This window comes from Sus scrofa, chromosome 4 (assembly GCF_054392235.1).
Source record: "Sus scrofa isolate SSC_HxYL_T2T_F1_AM1 chromosome 4, Sscrofa_HxYL_maternal_Yorkshire_Landrace_v2.0, whole genome shotgun sequence".
Classification (NCBI taxonomy): domain Eukaryota; kingdom Metazoa; phylum Chordata; class Mammalia; order Artiodactyla; family Suidae; genus Sus; species Sus scrofa.
The window spans coordinates 127684834-127710967 of NC_139386.1; the positions used below are offsets into that span (position 1 = coordinate 127684834).

A 26134-nucleotide genomic window follows, 5' to 3' on the forward strand; every position below is an offset into this window, starting at 1 on the left:
GAAGGGCGATCATGATAGAGGGAAGCGGCCACGGAGTAACCTCTGGTCAAGGGGCCGTAGGCCCCAGGCCAGGTCCTGCTCAGAACCAGCCCTGTCACCCTGGGGGAGTTGGCATCTCTGGACCTCGCCCTCTGACTGTGAAGCAGGGAGGCCTGGCTGAGACCAGGGATCCCCGTCTAGCCTCTCTGATCCCACAGTTGGCCCTGAGTCTGATTTATCAGAGACGGGCGAGGCTACCGCTCCAGGCCAGGCCACCCTGGGACCCGTCAGTGCCTGCCTGGAATCTAGGCTTCTGAACACTGCCTTGTCCTGCACACCCAGTTGTCTTGCTCCATTACCTTCCTGCCAGGTCAAGGCATTGCCCCAGTGTCCAGTGTCCCCACTTCCACCTGAAGAGTACCTGTGTGCATTCTCTGACACAGATACTATTTGTACTTAGAAAGTGTTTTACCGACTCACAAAATCATGCTCAAAACCAAACCGTAATGAATAATGATATGCTCTGGGTGTTCACTTCCCCTAAAAACCTGAGAGTCACCCCAAGCCCTGCGGGCTCCTTAAGCACCCCCCACCCCGGCCCCACCGATTGTCCTCTCCATTCCTTCGCCTTAGCCTTGCAGGTATGTTTGAGGCCTGCAGCATCTTCTCCTGACTTATTCGGTCATCTTCCAGATGCTTCCCTTCTGTGGGTGAGCCCCCAGCCCTCGGTCCAGTCTCTTCGTAACCGCCAGAGTGATCGCTCTTGAAAGCGCATCCGGTCACATGACTCGGCTTTTGGGACCTGGTCAGTGTCTGTGCTTTGCCTTCACATTTGAGGACACGCTCTTCAGCAGGGCTCTGAAGGCCCTGCCGCTCCAGCCTCGTTGTCTGCTGCTCTCTGTTGTGCTGTTTACAGACCAGAGGCCAGTCCCCGGGTAGCCCATGCCCTTCCATCCCGTCTGCTGGGCACGCGTTGGAAGAACCCCCCCCCCCCCGCCGTATCTTGTCAATCTCATGTTAATCTTCCAAGTTAGAGCAAATGTCTCTTCCGTAAAGCCTGACCTGGTTTGTAATTCATCGTTTCTTACTTGGCACTGACATCGTACGTGGTAGTTGTGTCTCCTGTTGTGTTCATCTGATTGCCGTGATTAGCTGCCCATGTTGCCCCAGGAGACTGGTGCGTTCCTTATAAACGTCCTCACTCCTGTGTCCCCAGCCCCATTCCTGTCACCCGGTGGATCTGTGCTCACGACGAATAGGACTCTCATATCTACTGCTGTGAACAACTGTTTCATCTCTGATTTTAATGTCTTTTCCTTTTTAAAAAGAGGAAAACAGTCTTAAATTCATACCATTTTAAAGCTGAAAGGAAAGGTGTTTCAACTGCAAGTGACATAAAACTAAACTCCAAACTGGCCTGAACAATAGAGTTTGTTGACTTACAAAATGGAAAAAAATGCAGTCTCGTTTCTGGCAAGCTCGGTCCAGCTGCCTGGGAGGTCCCTGCCCCCTCCCCCCCACCTCCAACCCCGGTTGGGGTCCTTGCCACTGGCTCCCCTCCGTGCTGCCTCCTGCAGCTCCCGATTCCTCCCTCAGGGTCGTGCAAAGCACCAGCACCCCCTGGCTTCACATCTTTGCATTGACCTATGAAGAGCTCTTAGAGCACGCAGGAGAGGGAGGTAAAGCTGCTTTCTCCCAGAGGTCCAGCAAACGTCTCCTGGCCGGCGGTCTCCAGCTAGGTTATATCTCCATTTTTCGGCCAGGAGGAGTGTTATTCCACGGTGCCGAAGCCATTCCGGGCCTCCTGGAGCTGCCTGTTGAGGTTGGAGACGGGGGCTGAGTCCCACCGACACCCTCTGGCTGAGAATGTGAGCAGAACGAGGGACCCAAAGGAACATTGGATTATTGCTGACAAAAGAAGGGGCAGTGAAAGACTGGGACGAGGGCAACGCTTGTTCACTAGGAAGGACTTTAGAAATCTTTGGGGCCAGAGTCCCATCGCTGTTTCGAGAACAAATTTCTTTTTCATTTCCCCGAAGCCTGAGGCCTCCAGGCCAGGAAGAGCTGCCCCAGGCACAGTGAGGAGTAGCTGCAAGGCGAGGGGCAGGACTGGAGCGCAGCCTTGCCTGTCTTTGACAAGTCAGATGCGTGTGGGATCCCAGAGGCTGGTTGAGGATCCCTGGTCTCAGCCAGGCCTCCCTGCTTCACAGTTGAGAGAGCGAGGTCCAGAGAAGCCAACTCCCCAGAGCGACAGAGCTGGCCCTGAGCAGGACCCGGCCTGGCGCCCACGGCCCCTTCATCAGAGGTCCCTTCCTGGCACATCTCCATCAGCTACCATGAAGTGAGCAACTGCCAGGTACTCATGCATATAAAAGCTTTTCCTTGCTGGTAAATTATGGTTCTCTGGATTTCAGAATTGCTGGGTACATCATCCAACATATTTTTACTGCATATTATACTTTTCATTATTAAAAAAAAAAGTTACAAGAGAAAGCTGAAACCACTTTTGGTTGAATGAAATTTTACCATTTTCACTTTGTCTTATTTCCAAGATTCTGCAGTAGTGTGGCATTCATTAAATAATACATGTATTGTACGTTTCAATGTGTGGTAACAGCAAAGAATGACCTCATAGACCACTTGACCGGCTCTGTTGTGGTTTATGATGCCATCTGGAATCCTTGGTGGAATTATTTCCATCTAAATCACTATAAACTTCTATTTAGTTTGTCACAAATCTAAAGCCAGATATGTTTGTGGTTTTTAGCAGTGATGTAATTCTCAAAGATACTTTGAAAGTTACCCGTTGTCGTATACAATTAGCATATAACTCCGTGTTTCACATAATTTCAGACACACGAGAACCTTGAACAAAATCCATTTCTCCACTTTATTTTTTTACTCTTAGACATTCTCCCTTTGCTGTGTCTCTTGCCACTGTGGGTTTAGTTATGGATCGATCAAGTGTGTGTGTGGGGGGGGACATTGGGCGGCTGAGTAGCGTAGGGCGTCGTCCCTGCCTCTTAACTGGGGAGCTCATGCAGCTAGAAAGGATGTTTCATTCACCATGTGGCGAGAGAGAAAGGTCTCTTTCTCTGTCTTTTCTGTTACTGCCAGTTGTGTGACAGAGACCAGATCACATTGGAAGACAGGCAGACGTTGCAGGATACACATACTGACCCGCCCAGAAAGGGCTCCACTAGAGCTTACTGTCTGGGAGTGTGTGACCCAGTTGGCTGCAAGGTAGGAGCAATAGCAAAACAGCAGAACTTGCCAGAAGGGATTTGGGGCCTAAGGTTTAACAGGAAAGTCTGAGGCCCTATGTCTTTTTGTCCTGGTTTTCCCCCGCAAAGGCTCGGGGCAGGGCAGGGAGTCCGTGATAACAGCAGTAGGTGGGGAGGAGGGCAGAGCTGCAGTGCAGAACAGGGCACAAAGCCCAGAGAGAGGGGAGGGGGCCGGGAGTTCAGTTCTCCCCAAGCCAGAAAGATGCAGCCTACTCTGGGGGTTGAAAGCTGTAGGTGTCCAGGGCAGGTGAGTTGCAAAGCAGAGAAGGAAGAAGAAATGGGTCAGGGATCCACACACTCCCGGCCTCCCGTAGCAACAACAGGAGGCTGGTTCAGCTCACTATGTGTTGGGGAAGGCAGGCCTCTCAGTGGCGAGGCACAGGGACCCAAGAACAGCCTGTGGAAGGGGAAGTCAGCCACATATTTCAGGACACAGGGAAGGCCTGGCTGCTGCTTGCTGGCTCTGTCCCCCGGGAAAGTTCAGATTCCTCATCTGTGCAGTGAGGAGGATTCATTGGCTTCTTATATTCCTGAGAAGTCGTGAGATAGAGTCAGCATCTTCCCCAGCGTAGACCACAGGCTGGACTTCTGGAAAGTGTCACGACCGTCGTTTATCGGTTCAGCGAGTAGTGGCGTGGAAACCCCATCCTGCACTTTGGAATAAAGCGGGAGCAGACGAAATCCTCCCTCTCAGGGAGCTCACGCGCTGGGAGAGAGGCAGCCGGCAGTCAGGCACACCAGGAACGAGCGAGGTGGTCTGAGGTACCCGTCAGTGCTGTGAAGAGGGTAAGATAAGACGGTGCGGAGGGGGGCAGCCGTGGGGAGGGGGGCGGTGGACGAGAACGGAGTCCTCTCTGAGGAGACAGTGTGCTGGCGAGGCCTGATTTGCAGGAAGGGTCCTGCTGTGAGACAGTCTGGGGGCAGAGCAGGCTGCTCAGAATGAGCAGAAAAGGCCTTCAGGAAGACGTGAGCCTGACACATTCAGAAAATGGAAGGGAGACCCGTGGGGTGGGACAGAGCGCACGGGGAGTGGTCAGAGAGGTAGCCAGTGCCAGGTCCCGTGGGACCGTGGAGGCACCTGTCGTAAACGTGGATCGTATCCCAGGTGCACCGGGGAGCCTTTGAGGGGTTTCAAGCCAGAGGATGAAAGGGAAGAGCTGCTACACATTGTGCAAAGATCGCTGCGGAGAGTCTGTAGAGGATAAAGTGAATGTGGAGCAAACGAGACGAAGAGGCGGTTCCATAGTCAGGGTGAGGGGTGGCGATGGCTTGGACCCTGGGGGGAGCAGCGATGTTGGGAAGAGGTGGGTGGATTTGGAAAGTGCGTAGAGGCTTTGGAGGAAGGAAACATGGGCCGTCCTCCCGCAGCCCCCAGCGCTGCCAGACTCCACAAAGATCTTCGTGATCTTCATGGCTGTGCAGGAAATCTGTTTATGATGGAGCTACCGTCCATCTGTCAGTTTCTGGCGTGGGAATGCAGGAATAGTGTGTTTTGGCGGCACGTCGGAAAGTTCAGTTCTGAGTTGTTACAGAAAAGCGTAGTGAAGAGAGGAACACCAAAGCAGATATGTGTTTCTTCCCCAGCAGAAGGGGTTGAGGGACAGTTTAGCAGCCCACCGTGTTTCTCAGAGGAAGAACTTGCCCTGGGCCTCTATACGAATGCGGGGCTAGGCTGACCCTGCTTGGTCCTGTGGCCACCCCTTAACATGTTGGGTCTGGGGATGGGGGTCAGGGACGGAACAATGGATGAAGCATCCTTTGTGTCCTGCATCCTATTAATAGGACATAAAAGAGAGTCACAGACCATTCCCTAAGGCAGAGGTACAGACTCAAAAAAAAAAAAAAAAAAAAAAAAAAACCCAGCAAGTCTCTAAAGCTTCCTTCACTGGGATTTCTCCAGATGCCACAACCCCCAGGAATGCCTGGTCAAGGCCAAGCCTGCATCGCAGCTCCCCGAAACTCTGTCCCATCCCTTTGTCTTCAAAGGCACTGTTGTGAAGACCAGACTACAAGCCTCCTATTGATCCTTTTCCCTTATTTTTTTTAATATATATTTTGATCATTGTCTAGAGCTACGTAAAGTAATTTAAACTCTCATAGGATTTCATCATGGCCTGGCTCGCAGTGTTTCTTCTGAGTGACCAGGACATCAGACCCTGCAGCACCAGGCATAGCTCATCTGTGTATCGGACATCCCTCTGCCCCAGGTTCCACCCCCTGGACCACATCGGCATAGCAGGTTTCATGTAGAACCCGGGGACAGAGAATTTTTCAAGCATTTGCATGTGCGGATTGGGAGACTGCTCCTTTAACCTGGCAGCTCCCTTTCCCTTTGTGCTCAGACTGCAGGGCCTCAGGACTGTCTCTCTCATGACCTGTTTTCTGGGGAGAGGATCCCCAAGAGCTGGGAGGGTCCAGGAGGCCCTGTGAATGGTGGTTTCACAGCGAGGGGCTCGGCTATGTACCTAGAACACGTGGATGGGGCGAGAGCCTGTGTCTCTGCTTCCCTCTCATCCCCCATAGGATTTGCTGCTTCTTGACTCTGGCTGTTTGTAAACTCTCCCCTCTCTGCTTTGCCCGGGGCATTTTCCCTCTGGGCCCAGAAATTCCATTCAGTTCAGCCCATTCATTGAGCGCACCTTACACACAAGGCCCTCAGTAAACCCACGGAAATTACCTCCCTGCATCCTTTCTGTGTTCTCAGTCCAAGTACATCTCAGCGAGGTGACAGGAAAACGGAATTGTCTTAAATTAATATGCAGTAACATACTGAATCATTTCTTCAGTAAATATTGAGCACCAACTGCAAGCCACATGCTCTTACAAGCACTGAGGTTGCGATGATTAAAGCTCTTGGCCTCCTGGAGTTCCCAGTGTGGAGCAACAGGATCAGCGGTTCTCTGCAGGGCCAGGACACAAGTTCAATCCCAGGCCCAGCCCAGTGGATGAAAGGATCCAGTGTTGCCGATAGGTTACAGCTGCGGCTTGGATGGGATCCCTGGCCCGGGAACTCCACATGCCATAGGGCCATCGCGTGGCCAAAACAGAAAAGGGGAAAAAGAAGGTTCCTGGCCTCCTCAGGTAAGTTATATCCCAGTGCAGGAAACAGAGAGTAAATAAACATATATAATAAGCCAGCAGGGGAAGTAATTTTAAAACATAAAGCAGGCCTAGTGATGGAGGAGGGAGGCGCGTGCGTACAGATGGGAGCTGAAGGGTTATTTAGAAAGATGAGTCGGCACAGGCGCCTCTGAGAACTGATCTGGTGGGGGAGGGTGGGAAGAGACTTAGATTTGGCGGTAGGGTTTCCAGCTTACCTGACTTGTTATAGAACATTATAATGCGGGGAAGACTTAGATGGGACTTGGCAGTACAAGCCTCTCTGGCGTAGAGCCCAAGCCTGAGAGGGCACCCCCCCACCCCCCCACCAGCCAGGTCATGGTTCCGACCCCTCACCTGGGGGTTAGCTCACCCCCCACCCCCCCAAACGCTGGTCACCACCTCCCTGTTTTCCTGTTTATTCGCTGGTAGGACTTCCAGCTTGGCTCTCGGCCCAGCTACCACTTAATTGTCATCCTTGACGGTTAAGTAGATTGTTGCATCGCATTGCCTCAGCTAATAAGTCCCCCCCCATCACTGGGGAGAACCGGCTCATTGCCCCACTCTGGGGGTGACCATAGGCCATATCCTTTAAGTCCGGCTGCTGCCGATGATGATGCTGGAGCCACAGGTGTAAACTGAGGCCGTCCTGTGCCTGGTGGACACTGCAGCATGTGGTCATTGGCCTGCGTGGCCCCAGCCTGGCATCTGACTTGAAGGCCGAGGCTGGGCTCCTTACACGTGCGTCCAGAGGTCAAAAGAGAGGTCATCACTCTTCCATCACTGCCCTGTTTGCTCACCCTCAGGCCTACTTTTATAGTTTCCTTGTGGGGGTCCCTCAGTCCCCCCGCCCCACCCCCAGAATGTGCCTCCACTAGTTTCCGTTCTTCTTCTGGGAATGGCCTGGAGGCTTCCTAAACCCATTTCCTCTGCTGCTTCAGGCCGCCGCATGGAGTGAGGTGTAGGCGTTCTTCCCTCTCCAGGGCCCTGCAGAGGCCTGCCCAGCCCTGTGTGTTTGCCTCTTAGCTGGAGCTCATGTGGAGTCAAAGGAGCTGGGCTTCCAGAGCCAAAGCCAAGCCCCTCGATACCCTAAAAATATCCAGAAATATTGCCCATTGCTTCCTTACAGAGTTATATACTCATCGCTTTGAAAAATTTAAGGGGCATGATACGCAGTCGTGCCTTTTTAAAGGAAATATCCTAGATGTTAAGATCAGGCCTCTCGCCCAGTGGGTTAAGGATCCGGCATTGCTGTGAGCTGTGGTGTAGGTTGCAGACATGCTCGGATCCTGCACTGATGTGCCCGTGCTGTAGGCCAGCAGCTACAGCTCTGATTCGACCCCTAGCCTGGAAACCTCCAGATGCTGCGAGTGCGGCCCTAAAAAAAAGCGGAAAAAGATCAGGCCTCGAATTTTGGAAGTAACATCATACTCTTAAAATAAGATCCTGTTGGGCTGTTTTTACTCTAATAGTGATGACATCTCACTGGGTTCAAACGTATTCGGTAGTACAGGTGGTACTCCCTGATCTGAAATCCTAGAAAGCTCAGAAAACTGAGGGGGGAGAAAGTTCCAAGTTTGTCACCAGTTTATTCAACAGCAAAACCCGGTTTGAATCGGTGTGACGCTAAGAGCTTTTATCCCACTGAGTATGAAGATTCATGTTTTGCTGCAGACGTGTTTGGTTGCTTCTCCAAAATTCAGAGGCGGATAGTATGTAATATATGATCTGGGTACTGTATTACCTTTTCAAAGCACTTCCGGCCCAAAAGGTTTCAGATCAGGGATTCTGACTCTATCATGCTGAAACCAAGGCCTCCTGTGCCCGCAGCGCAGAGTCAAACTCTGACGGCCAGAGTTTGCAGGAGAGTAGGGGTTTCTTGCTGGGTGCCGTGCAAGGGAGCGGGAGTCAAGCCTCAGGTCCACTCCCGCTTGGTCTTTGCATTAGGGATTTTTTTTTTTTTAAGGGGAAAAACCAAGTCTGGGATTAATTGACTTGTGACATTTCTATGACGTTTCTTAATCATAGTTTCGGGAGTCGGATGTTCAGTTTATAAATCTCAGGCCAGGTGGTCCATGGCCCAGGGGTCTGTTGGCTCATCCTGCCCTGGAGAAACACCTGAGTTTGGACATTCACGAGGACAGGTGTATATACTCGCGGTTTCAGCACGTGAACAGCACATCGGCGTCAGCAAGGGGTGTCCTCTGACTGCAGGATTAGTGTTCAGGCGGCTCAGGATGCAGGTCCGAGGGAAGATGGGGAAGAGAGTTTGGAGAGAGTGGTTAATCAAACCACCAAAAGAATTCGGTTTTAGGGAGACCTGGTTTCAGCTCCTTTTACCTATTCATAGTTTTCAATTACTGATCTCACAGAAAGTTTGCCCTCTCTTGGCTGCTGTTCCCTGGATGATCTACAGTGAGGTTACTATTCAGCATTATTTTCTAGTTAAACGTTGAGTACCTTAATCCTGTGGAAGGGAAAAAAAAAAGACATTGATTTAATAAATGATTAGTAAGTAAATAAGTAACAAAAATAGTAAATAACCTATTGAGCCCAGATCGTTCCTTCTCTGCTGGTGTCACATGCAAAGAAGAGGGAAGGTCCTTTATCATCATAAAAATGGAGCGGTCACATGTGCAGCCCATTCCACCCCTCACCCCTCCCTTTTTACTTTTCTTTTCTTTCTTTCTTTCTTGCTTTCTTTCTTTCTTTCTTTTGTTTTTGTTTTCATTTTAGGGCCGAGCCTGTGGCACATGGAGGTTCCCAGGCTAGGGAATTGAATCAGAGCTGCAGCTGCCGGCCTACACCACAGCCACAGCAACTTGGGATCCGAGCTGCATTAGCGACCTACACCACAGCTCACGGCAACGCCGGATTCTTAACCCACTGAGTAAGGCCAGGAATCGAACCCACAACCTCATGGATCCTGGTCGGGTTCTTAACCTGCTGAGCCATAATGGAAATGCCCGTTTTCCTTCTGTGCTGAATTAAAGGACCTACACTCATGACCTCCTGAAGCATAACAGAAGCCTCTTCTCAGTTTCACACCTTTTCCTAAATGCAAGAAAACTTAGGACCAGTAGTTTTGTGTCTTCCAGTTGTGTAGGAAAAGTTTTTCGTTTGTCGTTTCTCCAGGAGCATATTGTCCCTCTAGGCCAAAGGTGGGGGATGGGAGGAGAAGGGATTACGTATTTTGTCCTCTGTTCTCTGACAACGTTTGTGGTTAAGTCAGGCTCCAAGGAACCCCCAGGGGCACTCAGCTTCTGGCTTTCAATCCCCTGTGTAATCCCTTCCTCATCAAATACAATCTGTGGCCAACGGTTCCAGATTTTCTTCATGCACATACTAATGTGTGTATGTACGTGTATACAAACACACACAGCTGTGTGATTTGTCAATACACACTGGACCGTGTTACACACACTGTCCTGCAACTTGCGTATCCACGTTAATAGCTCATCTAGGCACATCTTCCTCACCTGTTCTTATAAATCTATGTAATTTGTTCGTGTGTCTGCATATATTTTCCTACATGGATGGACGTCAGTGATAAAGTGGATAGCATGTGGGTCAATCTGTGGGGTATATTTCTAGAGGTAGAAATGCCAGATCAAAAGTAGACACACTGTGGAGTTCCCGTCGTGGCTCAGTGGTTAATGAATCCCACTAGGAAACATGAGGTGGCAGGTTCGATCCCTGGCTTTGCTCAGTGGATTAAGGATCTGGCATTGCTATGAGCTGTGGTGTAGGTTGCAGACGCAGCTCGGATCCCGTGTTGCTGTGGCTCTGGCGTAGGCCGGTGGCTGCAGCTCTGATTCAACCCCTAGCCCGGGAACCTCCACGTGCCGAGGGAGCGGCCCAAGAAATGGCAAAAAGATAAAAAAAAAAAAAAAAAAAAAAAAAGTAGACGCACTGTGAGTTCCTGTTGTGGCTCAGCAGAAACAAATCTGACTAGCATCCATGAGGATGCAGCTTCAATCTCTGGCCTCAATCAATGGGTTAAGCTGAGCATTGCCATGAGCTGTGGCATAGGTTGCAGACATGGCATGGATCTGGTGTTGCTGCAGCTGTGGTGTAGGCTATTGGCTACAGCTCCAATACAACCCCTAGCCTGGGAACTTCCATATGCCAGGAGTTTGGTCCTAAAAAAAAAAAAAAAAAAAAAAAAAAAAAAGTAGACACACTTACAATTCTGATAGATATTTCCAAGTTGCCCTCCCCAAAAGTACCATTGTCTTTGCCCAGGATATATAAATGTCTATTTCCCTACACCCTATCAACACTGAGCAGCCAGTCTCCTGCCAATCAGATAGGTGAGAAGTAACTCATGGCTTTCTTTGTGTTCCCTTGTTTACCATCTGTTCATATCTTTTTTGGCCCTTTGTGTTTCCTCTGTTTGGAATTGTCCGTTCATCTCCTTTGCCCATCTTGATACTAGGTTACTGGTGTTACATATTTATTTATAAGGACTCTTAGTATGTCTCATAAGGCCTTTGCTTAAAACATATTTTATAAAAAGTTTCCCAAGAGTTCTCGTTGTGGTTCAGTGGTAATGAATCCGGCTAGAATCCATGAGGATTTGGGTTTGATCCTCGGCCCCACTCAGTGTGTTAAGGATCCGATATTGCTGTGAGCTGCAGTGTTGGTCGCAGATGTGGCTCGGACCTGGCGTTGCTGCGGTTGTGGTGTAGGCTGTCGGCTTCAGCTCCACTTCGACCCCTAGCCTGGGAACTTCCGCAGGCAGCAGGTGTGGCCCTAAAAAGAAAGAAAAAAAAAAAAATTCCTCCCACTTACTGTCAATACAGATTTGAATATTTTTGAATCAAATTTAGGAACCTTTTGTCATAACCCAAATATGTGTTGTATAAAGCCTGAAAAAGGCTTTCTATCTTAATTGTATAGGAGTTCCCATGAACATGACAAGTGATCAGGAAGGCACGTCCTGTGTGCGCAGACATCAGCCGCTACTGGGCTGAGCTTCGGCACCAGCAGCCTGGTTGATTTCGGTTTTCACTGTTTCCTTCCAGTTTCCCGAGTACCACATCCACCGCATCCCCAGGAGCCGGGAGGTTCAGCAGTCCTGGCCGTCCTCGGCGCTCAGCACCCTCTACTCCCTGTGGTTCTCCTTCCCCCTGACTCACCGAGTGAAGCCAGATTTGGTAGGTATGACCCTCGGAGGAGAGGGAAGGTCCCTGTCCCGTGGAGCCCTCCTTGGTGACAGGACACACTGTTTTCGTAAAGGGCCGCCGTTTGTAACTTCGCCAGATCCCGTACCAGACCTTTTACGAACATCTGCTGAAGTCTATCATTTCCATGCACTTTGCTGAAAGAGGTGAGACATTTGTCTTCCCTTTCTAGCTGTAACAAGAACTCAGAATTTCCCCTTTCTCTTCCCCGTCTCTTGGCAATAACGACCAACGGAGCAGTGTGGTTACCTAATTGTGCTCCGATCCACCTCTGGTTCCCGAGCCAAGGTCGTGTGCTGGCTTGTCAGCCAGAGAAAGGCCTTTTTAAAAAAATTCCTTTTCAGTATCCTTCTTGTTTTGTCAAAACTCTGTTACCAAACATGACATGCAGTGGGCAGGATGTCATACCCACTCAAGTTTTTATAGGAAAATAATATAGAGAGTAGAAATGTGAACGCTTCATTGGTGCCCGACATTGCGCCTTACCTTCCTTCGCTGTGCAGGTCTCAAGTTCTCTGTGCTCTTTGGGATGAAGTGCTAGATTCTGAGTGGACTTCAGAAGGCAAAATGCAGATCAGAGATATATTATCGCAGTAGTGTGCACAGTTCGTAAATAATACCTCATTCCTCTTTAAGGCAGAATCCATTAATCCGCATAGCCTGAAGAAAATTAATCTGCTTTCCATACACATGAGTTCTGGCTCAGTGGATGCCATTCTCTCCAGTAGTTGAACAGAAATGTGTTCAGCTGCGATGATTTTGAAAGATCTCTATCAGCTTGGTCATTGCCTTTCACCAGCTGGATTGCAGTTCAGTTTAGATTGTTTTTAAAAGATCTGACTTACAGGAGTTCCCCTCAGTGGTTAACGAATCCAGCTAGGAACCATGAGGTTGCGGGTTTGATCCCTGGCCTCGCTCAGTGGGTTAAGGATCCAGCGCTGCTATGAGCTGTGGGGTAGATTGCAGACATGGCTCAGATCCTGCTTTGCTGTGGCTGTGGTGTAGGCTGGCAGCTACAGCTCTGATTGGACCCCTAGCCTGGGTACCTCCATATGCCACGGGTGTGGCCCTAAAAAGAAAAAAAATATTAAAAAAATAAAAAATAGGAGTTCTCATCATGGCGCAGTGGTTAACGAATCCGTCTAGGAACCATGAGGTTGCAGGTTCAGTCCCTGCCCTTGCTCAGTGGGTTAACGATCCGGCGTTGCCGTGAGCTGTGGTGTAGGTTGCAGACAGGGCTCGGATCCCGCTCTGCTGTGGTTGTGGTGTAGGCCAGCGGCTACAGCCCCAATTGGACCCCTAGCCTGGGAACCTCCATATGCCACGGGAGCGGCCCAAAGAAATAACAAAAAGACAAAATAAATAAATAAATAAATAAAATAAAAATGAAAGCTCTAACCTACAAACAGTGGAAGGCACAAATCTTAAGTGTATACTTTTGACTGTATCTCTTTCAAGCTATATAACACTTCCTTCACCCCGCCTGTCCCTTTCTTGTCAGCCTCTAGCCCCAAGCAGCCACTTTCAGATTTCTGTCACCATAGATTAATTTTGCTTATATTTATTTTATTTATTTATTTTTATCTTTTTAGGGCCGTACCTGCGGCATATGGAGATTCCCAGGCTAGGGGTCCAATCGGAGCTGTAGCACTGGCCTACGCCACAGCCACAGCAACTCCAGATCCAAGCTGTGTCTGCATCCTACACCCACAGCTCACGGCAATGCTGGATCTTTAACCCAGTGAGCGAGGCCAGGGATCGAACCTAGGTCCTCATGGATGCTAGTCAGATTCGCTTCCTCTGAGCCATGATGGAACTCCTGCTTAGAATTATTTTTAAATCTTTGATGAAATAAGTTTATCTCACGGTATCCAACCATGTTTTTAGTGTGTAGAATTCAGATGTTTCCTCAAAGATCATTATTGCTCTTAAAGGTTTAATTCTTTCTAAAGCATAAGAGAGAAAATGGAAGGAAAAAGGTCTTCACATTTTAACCTAGAAATTTAGGGGTCACATTTACCAAATCACCAGCGTCATGGCCATTGCCCCAGCAGCAGCCAGGTTGAGTGCGGTGACTTTAGGACCCTGAGGTGGGAAGGTGGGAAGGGGGCGGTGACCTGGTGGACGACGTCTGCCCAGAGCCCAGGTGACTGCCCGGCCTAGGGATTTGCTACCCTCGTTGTGCAAAGAGGAACAACGAGGCATTAGGACACTCGGTCCCGGGCCCCACTTTGACTTATTTTATTTTAGTTCCCTTCTGGGCATCACTCTCTACGTTGAAACAAAAGGATCGGACTGGATGTCCTCTCAGTTTCCTTCTCACTTAGTCTAAAATTTTCTGCATATTGTGACTTTGCTCATAAAGAGTGGAAGGGAAAAAAAAAAAAAACAACTATTGTGATGTTTTTAAAGGAATAAGAGGGGAAAGGGGGAAGAAATGTGAAATGCTTATTTCTGTGTTAAACCGAATTTCCAAAATTATTTCAAACCTGAACATGATCCGGTCGGTTACTCGCAGAATGAACTCCCACTCCATGAAATTCCCTTTTACACAAAAAGTTAGTGGGTAAGAGGCCTTCTTTCTCACACAAAAGAGCTACAACATGCAGATCTCTTCCGTATTCATCCTAGGGTTTTTATTATTATTATTATTATTGTGATGCCACCAATTTTATTTTATTTTTGTTAATATTTTTGCCTTTTTAAAAACTGAAGTACGGTTGATTTACAATGTGTTAGTTTCAGTACAGCAAAGTGATTCAGTTATATATATATTTATATATATACACTCTTTATATACTTAGTTTTCAGATTTTTTTCCATTTAAGTTTACTATAAGATATTTAGTTACTATAAGATATTGACTAGAGCTCCCTGTGCTACAGAGTTGGTCCTTGTCTAGCTATTTTATATATAGTAGCGTGTATCTGTTAATTCTAAACTCCTAATATATCCCTTCTTCCCTTCCCCTTTGGTAACCATAAGGTTGTTTTCTGTGTCTGCGAATCTGTTTCTGTTTTGTAAAAAAATTCATTTATAACATTTGTTTTGATTCCACATATAGGTGATAGCATATGATGTTTGTCTTTTTCTGACTTACTGCACTTAGGATGAGAATCTCTAGCTCCATCCATGTTGCTGCAAAGAGCATTATTTCATTCTTTTTATGGCTGAATAATATTCCATTGCGTCTATGTACCACACCGTCTTTATCTGTTTGTCTCTTGATGGACGTTTAGGTTGCTTCCATGTCTTGGCTGTTATAAATAGTATTGCAGTGAACATTGGGGTGCATGTATCTTTCTGAATTAGAGTTTTTGTCTTTTCCAGATATATGCCCAAAAGTGGGATTGCTAGGTCATATGGCAACTCTATTTTTAGTTTTTTAAAGGAAACTTCATATTATTTTCCATGGTGGTTGCACCAATTTCCATTTCCACTAACAGTGTACAAGGGTTCCCTTTTTTTCACACCTTCTCCTGCATTTATTATTTGTAGATTTTTTTGATGATGGCCATTCTGACCAGTGTGAAAGATACCTCATTGTAGTTGTTTAATTAAAGTATAATTGATATACAGTGTTGGGGCAATTTCTGCTGTGCAGCAAAGTGATTCAGTTATACATATGTGTACATTCTCTTTTTACGTTATTTTCTATCATGGTCTATCCCAGGAGGGTGGAGGGGGTTCCCTGTGCTATACAGCAGGACCTTGTTGTTTATCCATTCTAAATGTAATAGTTTGCATTTACTAACCTCAGACTCCCAGTCATCCCTCCCCATCCCCCTTGCCAACCACAAGTCTATTCTCTATGTCTGTGAGTCTGTTTCTGTTTTGCAGATAGGTTCATTTGCATCATTTCTTACATTCCACGTAAGGTCATATGGTATTTGTCTTTCTGACTTAGTATGACAATCTCTAGTTGCATCCATGTTGCTACAGATGCCATTAGTTCATTCTTTTTTATGGCCGAGTAATATTCCATTGAATAAATGTAGCACATCATTTTTATCCACTCCTCTGTCAGTGGATATTTAGGTTGTTTCCATGTCTTGGCTGTTGTGAATAGTGCTACTATGAACATAGGGGTGCTAGTATTTTTTTAATTGCAGTTTTATCTGTATATATACCCAGGAGTGGGATTGTTGGATCATACAGTAGTTCTGTTTTTAGTTTTCTGAGGTACCTCCGTAATGTTTTCCACAGTGATTGTACTAATTTACATTCCCACCAACAGTGCAGGAGGGCTCCCTTTTCTCCAAACCCTCTCCAGCATTTTCTATTTGTAGACTTATTGATGATGGCCATTCTGATTCGTATGAGGTGGTACCTCACTGTGGTTTTGCTTTGCATTTCTCTAGTAATTGATGATGTTGGGCAGCTTTTTTATGTGCCTGTGGGCCAGTTGTTTGTCTTCCTTACGAAATGTCCGTTTAGGTCTTCTGCCCATTTTTTGATTGGGTTTGCTTTTTTGTTACAGAGTTGTATGAGCTGTTTGTATGTTTTGAAAACTAAGCCCTTGACAGTTGCATCAGTTTTTAATATTTTCCTCCCAGTTTGTAGGTTATCTTTTCATTTTGTTTATGGTTTTCTTTGCTGTGCAAAAGCTTAGAAGTTTGATTAAGTCTCATTTGTGTATCTTTGCCTTCATTTCTTTTGCCTCGGGAGACAGACATTAGGAAACACTGCTACAATCTATGTCAGAAAATGTTCTCTTCTAGGCGTTTTATGTCATCATGTCTTTTATTTGAGTCTTTAAGCCATTTTGAGTTTATTTTTGTATATAGTATGAGGATGTGTTCTAGCTTCATCGATGTGCATGCAGCTGTTCAGCTTTCCCAGCACCACGTATTGAAGAGACTGTCTTTTCTCCATTGTAAAATTTTGCCTCTTTTGTCAAAGGTTAAGGTTTATACAGGTGTGTGGGTTTGTTCCTGGGTTCTCTGTTTTGTTTCATTGATCCATATGTCTGTTTTTGTGCGTCTTTGGCTTTCTTATGACTTTTATCAAAATTCCTTCTTTACCGCTTTAAAAAAGAAAGAAAGGAAGAAAGACCCACTTTTAGAAAGGATAGCATCAGACCTTCAGTTACCCAATTGGCTGAACAGCCAGGTGCTTTTCTGCTTCACTTAACTGTGTGCCCCTGAACTGGTAAGTCTGCTTTCCATTCCCCTTTCTCTCTCCCTCACTTTGTCATCTATAAAATGTAAATAAAGTCATTTTCCTTGTTGTTTTAGAGTGAATGCTGAATAATAATGGAACATGTCAGTGTTTTTAAAATAAAAATTCTGTCCGGTATATCCTATCTAGCGTTTATTGAGCACACCACGGTGTGCCAGGCCTGGTCCTAAGCCCTTGCATTCCTGCTGTTTGAGGCGGGTGGTGCTGCTGTTCACGTTTAATGGAGGAGGAAACTGGGACTCTGTGAGGCAGGAAGTTATTTGCCCGGAATATGCACAACCAGTAAAAAACAGAGCTAGGTCTGGAATCCATGCTTTCTGATTCCAGAACCCAAAGTATGCCACCATTTCTGGTTCACCATGGAAGATGTGTTCATTCATTCAGACCAATTAAGAATCAATTAATTAATTACTTTAAAATAAATTATAGGGAGTTCCTGTCGTGGCACAGCAAAAGCAAACCCAGCTAGTATCCATGAGGATGTGGGTGGGATCCCTGGCCTCACTCAGTGGATTAAGGATCTGCCATTGCCACAAGCTATGGTGTAGGTTGCAGACACGGCTTGGATCCCACTTTGCCGTGGCTGTGGTTTAAGCCGGCAGCTGCAGCTCCAATTCCACCCGCCTGAGAACGTCCACATGCCACAGGTGCAGTCCTTAAAAAAGCAAAAATACAATAAAATTTAAAAAAAAATTACATTAAACATCACGTGCTCTAATTGAGAGTATAAAATTTAAATATATTACAGCTGCTCAAGTTAAGTACCTGCTTTCATAGTGGATTTAACAGACTGATCTAATTGAATAATAGTAATAATCATATACATTTCAAAATTAAATGTTATGTGTATTTGTCAAAATAGAATCTTTTTAAAATTCAAAATGGATAATGAAAATAACAGGAATGGTATTATTACAAAATTTCACAAATGAGATTGACTTGGAAAATTAATCAAATTTATATTTACCAGTTTCCTGTTACAGAAAAATCACATGTAGGAGTTCCCCCTGTGGTACAGTGGGTTAAGGACCTGACATTGTCTCTGCGGTGGTGCAGATTTGATCTCTGGCCCAGGAACTTCCATGGATGCGGAAGAAAAATTAAAAAAAAAAATCACATGTAAAAGCATTGTGAGACTATATAATGTTAATTAACTTTTTGGACGAGATAGTAATTCAAAACCTCAGGTTGCTTTGGGGGAAAAGTGTGCAAATCTTGTTGCGTGTATGTTAAAAGTCATGCTTGTTTCTTCCAGGCCAATTGTCAGATGAAAAGCATCTTAGAGAAAAGTTATTAAAGTCTGTTTTAGAGGCCGGAATCTAACCCTTGCTAATTGGAATGGATGGCTGGTTTCTTCTTTTACAAGGTCATTAAATACTTTTTAGGTTGTTCTGCTATTTCATGTATCATATTTTTCAAGAAATATGGCTTTGCCAGGTATCCGTGAATGAGAGTCATAAGGTCATACGACTATTCTTAAATTTAAAAAGATAATGAGGAGTCACCGTTGTGGCTCAGTGGGTTACGGACCCAGTGTAGTCTCCGTGAGCATGTGAGTTTGATCCCTGGCCTCGCTCAGTGGGTTAAGGATCCAGTGTGGCCGCGAGCTGCAGCGTGGGTCTCAGATGCAGCTCTCATTCAGTGTTGCCATGGCTGTGGTGTAGGCTGGCAGCTGCAGCTCCAATTTGACCCCTAGCCAGGAACTTCTTTATGCTGCAGGTGCAGCCCTACCTGTGCCACCCCCCCCCCCAAAAAAAAAAAGAAAAGTAAGAAAAAAAGACTTAAAGGAACTTTTTTGGGTGAGACGCTGTTCTGTATCTTGATTTTTGATTGTGATGGTGCTGGTGGTGGTTTTACTTAATTTTATGTTTGTCATAACTGAGACTTGTGCCCTACAAAGGGTGAATTTGACTCTGTGTAAAATTATACCTCAATAAATATGAATTTTAAAATGTGAATTATTGCCAAAAGCATCAAAACCTTTGGCTCCCAGTAGCTTCACATATGGCTTGTAATAGTCTTCGAGTCAAAGTGATTTGGTGAGTCACTGCCTGCTCCTCTCGACACCTCAGGACGTCAGGGTTTCTAAGACCTGCTCTAAGTGGCACAAATACTGGATCGAGTTACAGCATTTGTCTAAAGTTTCTGCCATAACATTCAGCCGCTTTGTATTAAGAATCTGGGTCAGAGAACATCTACAGCAGCCAAAAATGACACAGTTCATCAAATGAACTGAGATTTCTCGTCATTTCAATCTCTTATTTTGTTTGTCTCTGTAACCTTGGAAGCAGTAAATAGAGTCAGTCAAGTTTGGAAGACTGCATGTCTGATTTTAAGTGAGTCTCTCGTCCTCCAAGTGTTCTGTTCAGTGCCTAACCTGCGTTGCTTTTCCGTTTCTGTATCTCATAGACATCGGACACTTTCTTGGGCCACGATGGTAGATCTTTCCCCCTCTTCTCCGTCTGGGTAGATTTGAGATGCAGATCCATCCTGGTGATCTCAAGTCCAGTCCTTAGGAGACGTCTTTGATTCCTCTCTGCCACACCCTGCTTCTCGTCTTCACTAACAAGCTCTGCCAACCATGTCTTCTGACTTCATCACCCATCCATCCGTTTCTGTCCATCATCTCTGCCCCCGGGCCATCCACCCCCACCTCCCCGCCCATTGCATGGTCCCCTAACTTACCTGCCTCTGGAAGGGAGTTCACAACCCCTGCCAGTTAACAACCACTGTGACAATTTCACCACGTAACAACCAATGTGATTTTTTTTTTTTTTTTTTTTTTTTTTGGTATATGAGATTCTGTTAACTCCACACTTAAAATCATCCAGCAGCTTTCTGCATTTTCAGAATGAAGTCCAGACCTCTCAGTGCAGCCTGCACATTCCTCTCTGACCTCTTCTCTCCTCTTGTCCCCTAATTTACTGCGTGTCAGCCAGAGCTGCCTGCCCGCCTCCCCCGCCAGCAGACCCAGCCGACTGATGTCTCAGAACCGCTGTTCTTGCTGCCCCCTGTGCCTGGGCCTCTTCACCCCTGCTCTGAACTTGACTGGCTCCTTTCTGTTTTCTGAGCTCAACTGTTACCTCCTCACAAAGGCTCACCCTGACGAGTAGTCCTTCCTCCAGCTCATGTCTTCATGTCACACTGCCCTGCTTAATTTTCTTTGTAGTACTAATTCCATTAAAAAACTATCTTTTTTATCTGTTACTCCATACGAAACTGCAGCCGCCTTGTTCATTGTGCTTATGCAGCAGTGCCTGGCGCTTGGTAGCCTCTCGGCGCACCTCTCTGATGAAAGTCCAGTCGCTGTGCTGGTCACTGAGAGTGCAAACAGGAGTGGACCTGGGCCCTGCCCCCAGGGGGCTTACAGTCTAGTCGAGGAGCCAAACGGGAAGGTACTTCTAATGCTTATGCCAAGTGCCATCTGGTGCCAAGTGAGTATCGCAGGAACTCAGTGGTTTGTTCATTCACAGATATCTGTCAAGGACTCTCCTCTATGACAGGATTTGTCCTTTGTGAAGAAGTTTGAAGGTGAGCTCAGTAGACAGCAGTCTTGCCCGCAGCTGAGTGGTGGTAGAGTGACAGGTCCTCTCTGGGGAGCTGGATGAGCCTTGAGAATGGAGATGCCATTTAATCGAAGATGGAGAAGGTCATTTTAAGAAAAGTGAAAGATAAGTCAGTTGAGTGACAGACACATAATGTACATAAAGTTAAAATCTTTAGGCTATCCCTTTTTTTTTTTTTTTTCCTTTTCCTTTTTACACGGCTGCATCTACGGCATATGGAAGTTCCCACGCTAGGGGTCAAATCAGAGCTATAGCTGCTGGCCTACACCACTGACACAGCAATGCAGGATCCAAGCCACATCTGCGACCTACACCACAGCTCACAGCAACGCCAGGTATTTAACCCACTGAACAAGGTCAGGAATTGAACCCATGTCTTTATGGATCCTAGTCAGGTTCATTAACCACTGGGCCACGAAGGGAACTCCTAGGCTATACCTTTATTAACTAGCAATTTCAATTTAATATTTATTGCTATTAGAAATTAATGGAATCTGGAACTTAAGGCCTGAATGTAGTAGCAAGGTAGTCGTTTTTTGTAAGGTTCAGTCTTATGGCAGATTGGGCTTTTTTCCTCTATAATTCCCATATACAGATTTCTTTTCATTGACATATAATAGAAGTTGGAGGAAATGGTTTATCTTTTGATTCATGTGAATTGAAGTCATAGTTTTTAAAATTTTTAGAAAAATAGCACTTACTGAACTCTCCCTACGTATCAGGTGCTGTTCTAGGCACCTTATGTATGTACATATTAACTCATCTCATTCTCCTAACAGTCCCTGACGAAGTGTTCCTCCCTCTTTACCTCCTTCTGGAGCTCCAGAAGGATCCAAATCCAGAGAGATCTAAGTACCTGAAGTCACAGAAATGGTCAACAGCAGCCTAATTCCAGTTCTCTTTGCAAATGGACAACTTGCTCAATGAAAAACTTAGCTAGTACTTGTCTAAATGTCTGTATTAGAGCAGACACTGAAAGTGATGACTTAAACATGGCCTGTGTCCTCAAGAAGCTTATATTTAGTTAGCTTTAAAAAAATGGAGTCATGAAACAACAAGCAGGCATGAAATAGAGAGTAATTCCATTGGGGGAAGTTCCTTGAATCAGAAATAGTTCTTCTGGGAGTTCCCATGGTGGCTCAGTGGTTAGTGAACCCGACTAGCATCCATGAGGACAGGGGTTTGATCCCTGGCCTTGCTCAGTGAGTTAAGGATCTGGCGTTGCCATGAGCTGTGGTGTAGGTTGCAGAAATGGCTCAGATCCCGTGTTGCTGTGGCTGTGGCGTAGGCCGACGGCTACAGCTCCAATTAGACCCCTAGCCTGGGAACCTCCATATGCCGAGGGAGTGGCTCTAAAAAGACCAAAAGAAAGAAAGAAAGAAAGAAAGAAAGAGTTCTTCTGTCTTTTCAGCCTACAGCTTAAGTTAGTACTTGAGATTATTTTGAAAAGCATTTGAACACAACTTTGAAATAATTATAGATTATTTTGCCTTTTTAATTTTGAAATAATTGTAGATCCCAAGAAGTCACAGAAATAGTGCCTGGTAGCATTCATGTCCCCTCCACCTGGCTTCCCCTGGGGGTGGCCCTACGTAACTGAAGAGCAGTATCAAAATCAAAATTGATGTTAGTATACGACTGTTAATTAGAAACCTTGTTCAGTCTCACCGTGTTTCATACATTCAAGTGTGCTTGTGTGCGGGCGCACGCACCTCTCTGCTGTTCTAAGCATGTTTCAAAATCAAGACACCTCACTCTTCATCACCGTGGAGGAATGCCCCTGTGCTGTCCCCAGTCTTTATTCTACCAGCCACTTCCCGCCAGTGTAGTTTGTCATCTCAAGAATGTTCTGTAAATGAAATAAGAGCAAAAATAAGCCAGTGGGACCTAATCAAACTGACAAGCTTTTGCACAGCAAAGGAAACCAAAAAGAAAACATAAAGACAACTTACAGAAAGGGAGAAAATAGTTTCAAACAGTGCAACGGACAAGGGCTTAATCTCTAGAATATACAAACAACTTCTACAACTCAACAGCAAAAAAGCCAACAACCCAACAGAAAAATGGGCAAAAGACCTGAATAGACCATTCTCCAAGGAAGATATACAGATGCCAACAAGCACATGAAAAAATGCTCAACATCCCTGATAATTAGAGAAATGCAAATCAAAACTACTATGAGGTAACACCTCACTCCAATCAGAATGGCCATCATTAATAAGTCCACAAATAACAAATGCTGGAGGGGGGCGTGTAGAGAAAAGGGAACCCTCCTGCACTGTTGGTGGGAATGTAAGCTGGTACAGCCACTATGGAGATCAGTATGGAGGTACCTTAGAAAACTAAACATAGAACTACCATATGACCCAGCAATCCCACTCTTGGGCATATATCTGGACAAAACTTTCCTTAAAAAAGACACATGCACCCACATGTTCATTGCAGCTCTTTTCACAATAGCCAAGACATGGAAACAAACCAAATGTCTATTGACAGATGATTGGATTAGAATATGTGGTATATACATGCAATGGAATACTACTCAGCCCTAAAAACGAAATAATGCCATTTTCAGCAACATGGATGGAACTAGAGACTCTCATACTAAGTGAAACTAAGTCAGAAAAAGAAAAACAAATACCATATGATATCACTTATATCTGGAATCTAATATGTGGCACAAATGAACCTTTCCACAGAAAAGAAAATCATGGACTTGGAGAACAGACTTGTGGTTGCCAAGGGGGAGGGGGAGGGACTGGGTGGTTGGGCGGCTTGGGGTTCATAGATACAAACTATTGCCTTTGGAATGGATTGGCAATGAGATCCTGCTGTGTAGCACTGGGAACTATGTCTAGTCACTTATGACGGAGCATAATAATGTGCAAAAATAGAATGTGTACATATATGTGTAACTGGGTCACCATGCTGTAGAGTAGGAAAAAAAAATTGTATTGGGGAAATAACTATTAAAAAAAAAAGAATGTTCTGTAAATGGAATCACATGGTATGGAACTTTTTGAGACTGACTTTTTAAACTGACTAATAATGCTCTTGGGCTCCATTCAGGTCTTTTGCTTGTATCATTAATTCCTTTTTATTGCTAAATAGAATTTCATTGTCTGAATATACTACTGTTTCTTTAACCATTCACACACTGAGGAACATTTGAATTGTTTTCAGGTTTTTTGCTGCTATGACTATAGCTGCTATGAACATTCATGTATAGGTTTTTGTATAGACGTTAAGATTTCATTTCTCTTATAAATGCCCAAGAATGAGATTGCTGGGTCGGATAGAAAGTTCAAGTTTGGCTTTACAGGAAAAGGCCATACTAAGTCCCACAGTGGCTGTACCATTTTACATCTCAGCAGCAATATATCAGCCTTTCCGTTTCTCTGCATTCTCTCTGACATTTGCTGTTATGACTCTTTCTTAGGTGTGTAGTGATATATATCATTGTATTTTAAATTCATAGTTCCCTAATAGCTAATGATGTTGAACATTTTTTCGTGTGTTTATTTGTCATTAATATCTATTATTTACTGAAATGTCTGTTTATGCCTTTTGCCCATTTTCTAATTGAATTATTTGTTTTACTTCTGAGGTTTGAGAGTTCTTTGTATATTCTAGATGTATTTATCCAGTATGTGATTTACAAACATTTTCTCTAAATCCACACCTTGTCTTTTCATCTTCCTAACAGGATCTTTCACAAAGCGAATGTTTTTACTTTCGATGAAGTCTAATTTATCCAATTTTTCTTTCATGGATCATATTTTTGTTGTCACATCTAACAACTCTTCGTGTAACCCTAGATCCCAAAGATTTCCTCATGTTTTCCTCCATAAGTTTTATAGTTTTATGCTTTTCGTCTAATCTCCAGATGATTTTGAATCAATTTTTTGTATAAGGTATTTGGTTTTGATGAAGGCTCATTTTGCTTCTGCATGCCCAGTGCAGTTTGTTTAAAAACACAAGCAAAAACAAGTTTCCTTCCTCCACTGAATTGCTTTTCCCTTTTGTTAAAAATTAGTTGAAAAATTTTTAAAAAGTTAATTGGGTGTATTTGTGTTTATCTCTTCCTGGCATCCCTGCTGCATTGATCTCTGTCTTTTCCTCGGCCAGCTAAGTTCCAGGCTGTTGTGATTGCTGTGGCTGAGTATAGTAAGTCGTAACTTCAGGCAGTGATTTCTCCCACTCCATTCTTCTTGTTCAGAACCATCCTAGCTGCTCTACTTCCTTTGCCTTAACATATAAATTTTAAAATAAGCTTGTCTATATATACAGGAGAATTTTGCTGGAAATTTGATAGGATTTACATTATATGTATAGATCAGTTTGGGGGAAATTGAAATCTTAATTTTTAAAAAAAATTATCTTTTTTTCAATTTTGAAATAATTCTAGATTTATGAAAACATCTTAAAATTAATACGAAAATGTTATATCTTCTACCCATCTTCTCTAAATAATAACATTGTTAAATAACAATAGTAGTCAAACCTAGCGACTTCATGGCAGTTTCGTTAATTGTCCTGCTAATGCCCTTTTTTCTGGTCCAGGATCCAGTGAGGACCACATATTGCATTTAGATGCTATGTTTCTTTAGATTGCTTTTTTTGGTAATTTTTATTTTTTATTGGAGTATAGTTGATTTACATTGTTGTATTAGTTTCAGGTGTACAGCAGAGTGATTCAGTTACACATATACATATATCCATTCTTTTTCAGATTCTGTTTCTGTATAGGTTACTGCAGAGTATTAAGTAGAGTTCCCTGTGCTACACAGTAGGTCCTGGCTGGTTATTTTGTATACAGTAGTGTGTATCTGTTAATCCCAAACTCCTAATTTATTCCCGCCACTGCCACCCACATGTCCCCTTTGGTAACCATGGGTTTGTTTTCTATGTCTGTGAGTCTGTTCTGTTTTGCAAATATGTTCATTTGTATCATTTTTTTTGATTGCACATATAAGTGATATAATAAGATTTTGTCTTAGTTTGATAATCTCTAGATTCATCCATGTTGCTGCAAATGCCATTCGTTTGTTCTTTTTTATGGCAAAGTAATATTCCATTGTATACACGTAACACATCTTCTTAATCCATTCATCTGTCGATGGACGCTGGATTGATTCCATGTCTTAGCTATTTGTGAATAGTGCTGCATTCATCGTTGAGGTGCATGTATCCCTTTGAATCATTGTTTGTTGGTGTATATGCCCAGGAGTGGGATTGCTGAATCATATGATAATTCTATTTTTAGGTTTTTGAGGAACCTCCATATTGTTTTCCTAGGGCGTTATGCCAATTTACATTCCCACCAACAGTGTAGGAGGGTTCCTTTTTCTCCACACACTCTCCAGCATTTATTGTTTGTAGACTTTTTGATGATAGCCATTCTGACCCATGTGAGGTGATATCTCATTATAGTTTTGATTTGCATTCTAATAATTAGCCATGCTGAGCATGTTTTCATGGTTTTTTTTTCTTTTTAGCCATCTGTATGTCTTTGGAGAAATGTCTATTTGGATTTTTCTGCCTATTTTTTAAATTGTTTTTTTGGACATATAGCTTCATGAGCAGTTTCTGTATTTTGGATATTAATCCCTTGTCAGTCACTTTGATGGCAGATATTTTCTTCCATCTTATGAGTTGTCTTTTCATTTTGTTTATGATTTCCTTTGCTGTGCAAAAACTTTTAAGTTTAATTAAGTCCTATTTATTTTTGTTTTCATTACTCTCACTAGGTAGATCTGAAAAGATACTGCTATGGTTTATGTTAAAGAGTGTTTTGCCTGTGTTTTCCTCTAAAGGTTTTATAGTTTCCAGTCTTACA

The 26134-nt window shown here is 44.6% G+C and overlaps 1 protein-coding gene across 50 annotated transcripts in view; it reads left to right on the forward strand.

The window, feature by feature from the left end:
• Window positions 1–26134, forward strand: part of ALG14 (ALG14 UDP-N-acetylglucosaminyltransferase subunit) — a 154964-nt gene that overhangs the window by 29811 nt on the left and 99019 nt on the right. For 31 of the 50 annotated variants that reach the window (XR_014844716.1, XR_014844725.1, XR_014844724.1 and 28 more), the window contains exon 3: window positions 11390–11521. The exons of 9 other annotated variants lie outside the window; for them this stretch is intronic. Coding sequence is in view for 6 of the 41 variants with exons in the window: in XM_085023981.1 (XP_084880107.1) it covers window positions 11390–11521 (132 nt within the window). In the remaining 35 variants the exon portion in view is untranslated. Of the gene's footprint in view, window positions 1–2018; window positions 2336–11389; window positions 11522–11603; window positions 11695–26134 lie in introns of all 50 variants that reach the window. 10 more of the 50 variants (XR_014844730.1, XR_014844728.1, XR_014844727.1 and 7 more) reach the window with 2 other exon arrangements.